The 8,868-nt window shown below is 37.0% G+C and overlaps 1 protein-coding gene across 1 annotated transcript; it reads right to left on the reverse strand.

Annotated features, from left to right (window-relative positions):
- Positions 1-1,618: 1,618 nt before the first annotated feature.
- On the reverse strand, positions 1,619-4,660 carry LOC143449342 (uncharacterized). Its single transcript, XM_076949496.1, has one exon. It carries the CDS (start codon positions 4,017-4,019, stop codon positions 2,409-2,411), a length of 1,611 nt encoding a protein of 536 aa, XP_076805611.1. The 5' UTR covers positions 4,020-4,660; the 3' UTR covers positions 1,619-2,408.
- Between the last annotated feature and the right edge of the window lie 4,208 nt (positions 4,661-8,868).

Consider the following 8,868-nt stretch of genomic DNA (forward strand, 5'->3'; position numbering starts at 1 on the left):
AATGTTTTTGGTTGTGGTAACCAAATGTTGTATTTTTTTGGAGTGCTTCGGCTAGTATTGCGTTATAGATTTATAGTTCATTGTTACGTGATTGTAACTTGAGTTAGTCTGGCTATGTGCAATGATACTCGTATCTATCGGTCGTGAAATCTTCGGCAGCCTAAATTCTGATATTATTAAACTTGTGTTCGACTCGAAAAAGTATGACCATGTAAATGTTCTTTTCATTGACATCGCAATATATTCCAATTCCACTAAAGACTGGAACAGAGGTGACGAAGATGCGGCTCGCAAATTGGTTTGACAATCGCTCTTGCATGTCGAAGCATTCCGGCGAGAACAGCAGTCTTGAACTTTCTTTGACCTGTTTTTAATCTTTGCGAATTGCGATATCAAAAGTTGATAGCACGATTGAGTAGCACTAGTATGTCTTCAATAGATAGCCGCACTCAACTGATGTATTTTTTGCGGCCGCGAGAGCAGAAAAAAACTGCCGAATGAAACGGCTGCGCTTGAAAACTAATTAATTATAATACAAAATTGGAAAACGATGTGTGGCCCGCTTACTCAGCTGTAGCCTAACTGTCAAAGTGACACAAAGCTGACTGACGGCAAATAGGTTCCTAACTCTGTACTAGAACAACTTTACAAATCACGGGCTTGAGTACAAGACTATTGAAGATCCAAATTAGACGGGATCGCAGTAGAAGAGTGATACTAATAATGAATTAGTTTGGATGTCAACCCATAATAGTATTCAAAGTTTTTCTATTTAGTACGGGAAAACAGGACAAGGTCGATTTTGTGGTTGTCCACATCGACGAAATACACGACCTTCATGGCTGGTCGTTCGAACAGAACAATTCAGTGTCGCTTTTCCAATTGACTGCTTAGCTACTATATGGTAGTATTAAAGCCATGTCATTCAGCAAATAAACAAAATGTTGATTAAAATACACATGTGATAAATTTGATGTTTATGTCACCTTCCTTTTGACAAATTTCCTGGTAATAAATGCGCCCCGAGATTGGTTTAAAAATAATAATTTTTCTTGGCAGGTTTAAAATAAAGACGCATCGTGCAATTGAAGATCGTTTGTCGGCGGCTGAAATTTTACAGAGCTTGGATGACTTTTCTCTCCCACTAATTGTGGTGGACACGATGAAGAACGAAGCAAACCTCAACTATGGAGGGTTACCAGAGCGGATGTGCGTGGTACTAGATGGAGAAGTGAAATACATCGGAGGGATAGGACCTTACAACTTTAACATCGAAGAGATGATAACTGACTTGGAAAAAGTTGTAAATTGTTCCTACTAATTCATTCAACAAGATCATTTGTTTTAAAATTGCCACTGGGAAAACTAATTTACCTCTATTTTACGAAAAGATTGTGGGTTAGGTAAAATTTGTTCCAAGTGTTTTTTATGGAGTTTAAAGACGAATTTTCTGTCACTGCCATATTTGGTAACGGAAATACCCGACAAGTTGCTCCTTAAGCTTTATTTGCAACAAATTGACAGGTTCCTGGGTTGCTTTGCTAATCATTCCGCTCTGAGATTAAAAATGGTTTATTAATAACGTTTTGAATTGCCTTGCTTGGTTGAGTTTTCAACCTGATTAAATAATCATTTTAATATAAACAATGCCTCAGCGGGATGCTATAAAACTTCCTCACACACAATGCTTGAAGACATTACTTTGTCATATTGATGAAGAATTCAAGGGAAAAGACAAACAAAATGCAACGCATAACAGTAACAACAGTCTTGGGAAAACACATATTTGTAATCTGACACTAATAGTAGTGAGGTTTCTTCAGTGGGACATTGCATTGTTCATGGTTTCAGTTTCCTCTGTTTCTTCCATCTGTATATCGAATCGCATTGATTTGAACTCTTGTGATATCATATCACTCATTGCTTTCAATAAAACATCAACTCGCATATTATCTGGATGGCACTCCATGGTTTGATGGTGCTATAGTAAGCAGTCATATGATTTTGCTAACCGGTGCTTCTAGTTAATGACATGTGACACACCTGGCTATGATAAGGTTGCTTTTCAGTGTGAGTTATCATTTGAGTTTTCAAATTGTTGGTTTTGGTAATTGACTTTTCACACTTGTAACATTGATAAACTTCCTAAAAAAACAACAACCACAAAGTGCAGTTTATGTTTGATGAAACATAAGAAGTTTTTGATAAAACATATAAAAGTGGACAAATAAAACACAAACAAATTAAATGCAGCATCTGGATGAATGGTTGTAAATGTTTTTAAAGGCTAAGTTTTTGTCCAAACATCTTTTCAAAATACAGTATTTACATTGCCGCAATGTGAGTTTTCATATGAGTTAATAATTATCACTTCAATGTAAATGACTTTAGACAAAAAATAAACTTTGTTAAAGTCGCTCTCCAGTGTGAGTTTTCATATGAGTTTTCAATTTGCTGCTATAAGAAAATGACTGGTGGCACACATCGCATTGATAAGGTTGCTCTCCAGTGTGGATTCTCATATGATCTTTTAAACTGTTGCTTCGGGAAAATGACTTAGGGCACACATCACATTGATAAGGTCGCTCTCCAGTGTGGGTTCTCATATGAGTTTGCAAATTGCTATTATCGGAAAATGACTTGTGACAAACCTGGCATTGATAAGGTTGCTCTCCTGTGTGAATTCTCATATGAGTTTTTAAACTGCTGCTAACGGAAAATGACTTGTGGCAAACATCGCATTGATAAGGTTGCTCTCCAGTGTGAGTTCTCATATGACTTTTCAAATTACTGCTAAAGCAAAATGACTTGTGGCACACATTGCATTGATAAGTTCGCTCTCCAGTGTGGATTCTCATATGATCTTTTAAACTGTTGCTTTGGGAAAATGACTTAGGGCACACATCGCATTGATAAGGTCGCTCTCCAGTATGAGTTCTCATATGAGTTTTCATATGGTGGCTAATGGAGAATGACTTGTGGCACACATCGCATTGATAAGGTCGCTCTTCAGTGTGGATTCTCATATGAGTTTTCAAATTGCTGCTAGTTGAAAAGGACTTGTGGCATACATCGCATTGATAAGGTCGCTCTCCAGTGTGAATTCTCATATGACTTTTCAAACTGCTGTTCATGGAAAATGACTTATGGCAAACATCACATTGATAAGGTCGCTCACCTGTGTGAGTTCTTATATGTACTTTCAAATTTCTTTGGCATTTGAATGATTTATCACAAAAATTGCAAGAAAAATGCTTTTCTTTGTTATTTCCAACAAGCAACTCAGCATCAACTTTGCAAGCATTGATTCTTTCACTTGCAGTAGATTTATTGAGAAACATCTCCACAGAATCGCTGCATTTTTTATCTGAGTTTCTTGCAACACAGTTTTGTGGATCAACAATTTTTACGGTGGAATTTACTGCAATATCCAATTGAGAAGTTAATTTTTTTGATATTGATATACTTGGGTCATCCATCTCAGTCTGTGAAACTGTACATTTTTGCCACGAAAAAGGTTCCTCTTTAATAACATGAAATTGAGGATAAGTTAATGTCTTTTCAGAATGATCTTCTTCAATACAGGTTTGTGGCTCAACCATTTTAACTGTGGCATTTACTCCAATATCTGATTGAGGAGGATATTTATTTAACATGGATATACTTGGATCATCAACATCAGTCTGTGAAATCTCATATTCTTCCAACAGCAAAGGTTCTTCTTTAATAGTTTCAACAAGAGGAAAGACTGGTGCCTTCTCAGAATAAACTTCCTCAATATTAGGGCTGATATCTGAGTTTATAATTGTTGTTTGTGATGTTTCTGCAACTGTTTTGTACATGTTTTCAGTTTTCTTTATCTCTGCAAGACGCGTTGAAATCACATCTTCCATGCTTTCTTGCATTTTCACAAATTCCTTTCTCATATCTTGTTGTATTGATTTAAATTCTTGTGAAATCATATCACTGATTGCTTTTAACAAAACTTCAACTTGCATCCCAACTGGGTGATACTCCATTGCCTGATTATCGTTTAAATTTATAGTCTATTTGATGAAAAGAACTTAAAATATTTGAAGATTTTCTTGATAGAGGAAAACTGAAAATGTGTAACCAAAACTGTTGGAATAAAAAATAAAACATATAAATACTACATCCTTACTACAAGGTAAAGAACAGCAGTGCCTCTCACATACAAAAAGGAAAATCAAAAAGATTCCCTGTTGTTTTAAAATGATTTTTATAAAGACTTGTGTGTAATTTCAACATGTTAAACACACAAAATCATCTTAAATGACATTATACATCAGTTTGACCTAAACTATCCTATAATTGGCACACACTACACATTACTCAAATCACTTGAAAATCTTAGAGCAACACATTTAGGAAAATTATATCGGAATTAATTGATAAAGTCTGTTTGACGTGTTGTTGAAAATCACTAATCAATTACCATTTATTCGATTGAAACGTTTTGGGTTCACTTCAGATCTTCATATGATAGTATTTGTACTAGTAAAAACTATTCCAACCGCCGTTTCAACAGTTTTGTTTATCATTGTTTAATGTAATGATGATTAATATTTTTTCAAATTGTCTAGCATGGTTGAGTTTTCAACCTGGTTAAACATTTGTTTTAATTTAAACAATACTTAAGCAAGATGCGATGACATTTTGTCGCACACAATGCTTCTAGAGTCTAGACATTACTTTGTCATATTGCTAAAAAATTCAAAGAAAAAAAAACAGACAAAATGCAACGCGTAACGGTAATGGGAATCTTGGCATAACGGTCTTATAAATAAAAAATCAGGGAAAAATTTTTTCCAGATTTTTATCTATTTTGATTATAAACATCGATATCGGTTTCGAATAAATCGGAGCAAAAGTTTGCATCTTCTTTATTTGGAGACAACAATTAGCTCTAGTGTGCGATGTCGTTTCGCAAAACAAATCTTGGGTGTGCACTTGCCATACTCCGCAGTCTGGGTCAGTGCCACTGCATAGTGTGCAAATTGCTGTAAAAGAAGAATTCTGCAACTAATTTTCAATATTTTTTATTTATCGTCCTTTAATTATTTGTTCTTTAATTATAGTGACATAGGTTGGAGAAATAGGTTTATTCTGGTGTGCAATACTATTTCAAAAAACATCTGTAATTTGAGCCAGTGGCACTGCGTAGGCCTACTTTGCAAATCGTTGAAAAAGAAGAACTTAGCTACTAAATTTCAATATTTTCAATTTTTTATTCATCGTGTGGAGGAATTTACTAGCGTTTCTGGCATCAGCAAATTAGTAAGTATTTAACGCGTATTACATCTAAAATGTCCACTCCAACAGTAATTAAACCTGGCTCTGTTTTTGCTTCAGCTGAGAAAGCTAAACAAGCTAACAGTAGGGGAATACACAGGGGATTACCCCTTTGCGTGACAGTGTTTCAACAAAAACAGAGATTCTTCCATTGCAGATTCTTCCATACATATTCTTTAAGTTCAGCAAATTCTGCGATGAATACTTTATGGTGATGTGGCATGATAATCCTTATCCTCGGACTGGGAAAAGTCTTTACACGATTTAAACGTGGAGATGAATCCTCATTGCTCGAGCACAAAGCCGAGTATTTTTAAATATTAAATTTGTGCGAAAAATATACCTCCATATTATTCAAGCGGGTGATTTTGAAAGCTTTTATTCCTGCTGTTGATAGGTATGAACTAATTAATAAGATTTCTATGTTGGCCATGCTACAGCCATGTGCTCTCTTGGTTGTGCATTGTGATTTGTGATTCGTATGTGGAGTAATAACGTTCATGTTCAAGACTGTCTAAAATACAAGTGTTGATAGTAGTGTCAAACCGAGAATTTTACCTTGTCGCCGCATACCTGTAGCCTTGCAAGAAAAAGTTAAGCAAGAGCTTGACAAATTGGTTGCTAGTAGTGTCATTTCAGTCATCGATGAACCGACTGAATGGGTCAGCCAAATGGCTATTGTATCCAAGCCTAATGGAAAGATAAGAATCTGCATTGTTCCACAGCCTCTCAATGTCGCCTTACAGCGTGAACATTACAAACTGCCTACCTTGGATGATATATTGCCTGCTCTGAAGGGTGCAAAAGTGTTTAGCAAACTTGATGTTAAGCATGCCTTCTGGCACGTTAAGTTGGATGATGCCTCCAGCCGACTGACTACTATGATCACCCCTCACGATCGTTTCCGATGGAACAGACTTCCGTTTGGTCTGAAAGTGAGATCTTCCAAAAAAGACTACACTCAGCCCTGTCTGGACTGGAAGGTGTATTTGCAGTGGCAGATGATGTGATTGTTATTGGTTGTGGAAAGACCACAATCGAGGCTGAAACACACCATGACCAAAATCTAACAAAACTACATGAGAGATGTCATGAATGTAACATCTTACTAAATGAAGAAAAAACTGTAACCAAAGCTTCGCAGATCACATTTATGGGTCACTTGATCTCCAACAACGGAATAGCACCTGATCCTGCGAAAATCGAAGCAATTCAACGTATGCCTTCTCCTGAAGATGTTTCCGGTGTGAAACGATTTTGTGGCATGGTACAATATTTGGCTCGTTTCCTGCCAAACCTAGCCAATGACCTGGAACCCTTACGGAAACTGACGAGGAAGAATGAGAAATGGAAGTGGAGCGAAGAGTGTGAGAAAGCAATGAATAAAGTTAAAGAAAAGCTCTGCGAAACTCCTATTCTGACATTTTTTGATCAAAGAAACGATCTAATTCTTTAAGTAGACAGTAGCAAAAGTGGTTTGGGAGCAGTGTTGCTTCAGAATGATCAACCCATTGGGCTCAGATTGAAAAAGAGCTTCTTTCTGTTGTGTTTGGCCTGGAACGTTTTGATCAGTATACGTATGGACGAAAGATAATAGTTCACAATGATCATTGACCCTTACAGTCTATTTTAAAAAAACCTCTGAGTCAAGCGCCAAAGCGTCTCCAAGCTCTTATTATGCGCCTAAATCGTTACGATATTGTTTTTGAATATGTCCCAGGCACTGCATTAGTAATTGCTGATACATTAAGTGGTGCCTACCCGGAACTTCTCGATCAACCAAACCGACTCGCGCAAGTGGTTACAGAACCAATTCTAGATGAAATTCCTGATGAACGATTAAAAGAAATAAAGAGTGCAATAAAAAAGAATGAGGAATCCCAACTCCTGCTCGAAGTCATCAAGAATGGGTGGCCAGACAACAAAGAACATTTGCCTCCCATCATCAAACCCTACCTCTCCATTCGTGACACACTGATTCAAGAAAATGGCATTATACTGAAAGGCGAGAGAACCTTCATCCCTCAACCTCTTTGATCAGAAATCAAATCTCAACTCCATTTAGCTCACCTTGGTGCTGATAGCATGTTACGAAGAGTTCGCGAAACCATTTTCTGGCTAGGAATGCCGAACGACTTAAAACAACTGGCTCATGATTGCACAATATGCCAGCAAGCAAAGCCAAACAACCAACGAGAACTACTTACTGCTACATCCCGAAGGTTTATCACCATTTGAAAAAGTTGGTGTTGATTTATTTGAGTTGAACCAAAAGTTTTATTTAGTCACGGTTGACTATTTTTCAAATTTTGCTGAAATTGATGTCATGACCTCAACAACAGCAAAGCACGTCATCATTTCGTTGAAGCGTCATTTTGCCCGATATGGAATTCCTAAATGCATTGTATCTGACTCGGGACCCCAGTTCATCTCTACAGAATTTCAAAGATTTTGTCAAAAATGGGCCATACAGCACTACAAATCATCACCGGGACATCAACAATGCAATGGAAAAGCGGAAGCTGCTGTGAAAACACTAAAGAACATGCTGAGACGTACTGCACAAGATGGGAAAGATCAGTGGCTGGCACTTCTGGAATTGTGCAATACGCCACGACAAGACGTCAACTGCAGTCCTACAAAGATATTGTTTGGTAGACCAACTCGATCAGTGATACCGATTCACATTCCAAAAAGCAAACATCTTGACATCAATCGACGTCATCAACGCCGCACCTCAGTCAAGCAAACCTACGATAGCAAAAGTCAACCAATGTCAAAATTGTATATCAACCAACGAGTTTATTTCCAAAGTGCGGAAAAGAAGAGATGGCAAAAGGGTAAAATTGTACGCATACTTGGGCCTCGTTCATATTTGGTAGAATCATTGGATGGTTTTCGTTATTGTCGTAATCGAGTACATATTCGTATTGACCGTAGCAAGTCTAACAATGTGTATGAAGATACTGATTTTAACTTTACATTTTCGACACCTAACCAAAACAGTCAACCCACAGCTAACAACTACACTGTTGCTAACACACGACCTAATCGTACACATAGAATGCCAGTAAGATATAATGATTATGTACTGTAAATACTGTGTTTGTGTCACCTTACCTTCACTGCTTTATTTCTTGCCACTCATTATGCATGTAGCTTTAAACTTCAAGTGTGCCTCACATATATTGCGAGTAGTATGTTATTTCAGTATTTTCTGTGTGATGGTATTTCAGTATTTTCTGCATGCTCATAAAGCCTTCTCACTGTTAGTCTTTACTTAAAGAAAGGAGGATGTTGATAGGTATGAACTAATTAATAAGATTTCTATTTTGGCCATGCTACAGCCATGTGCTCTCTTGGTTGTGAATTGTGATTCGTATGTGGAGTAATAACGTTCATGTTCAAGACTGTCTAAAATACAAGTGTTTCTGCCGAACGTCTTATCGACTTAGTTCAACGCATAATATCACGAGAGTAGCGATATTAACACCTGCTATCTACCAAGTGGCCTGCATAAGCTTGTAATGAAATGGTTTTTTATTGTACTTTAAC

The sequence above is a fragment of the Clavelina lepadiformis genome, chromosome 3 (assembly GCF_947623445.1).
Source record: "Clavelina lepadiformis chromosome 3, kaClaLepa1.1, whole genome shotgun sequence".
Taxonomy (NCBI): Eukaryota; Metazoa; Chordata; class Ascidiacea; order Aplousobranchia; family Clavelinidae; genus Clavelina; species Clavelina lepadiformis.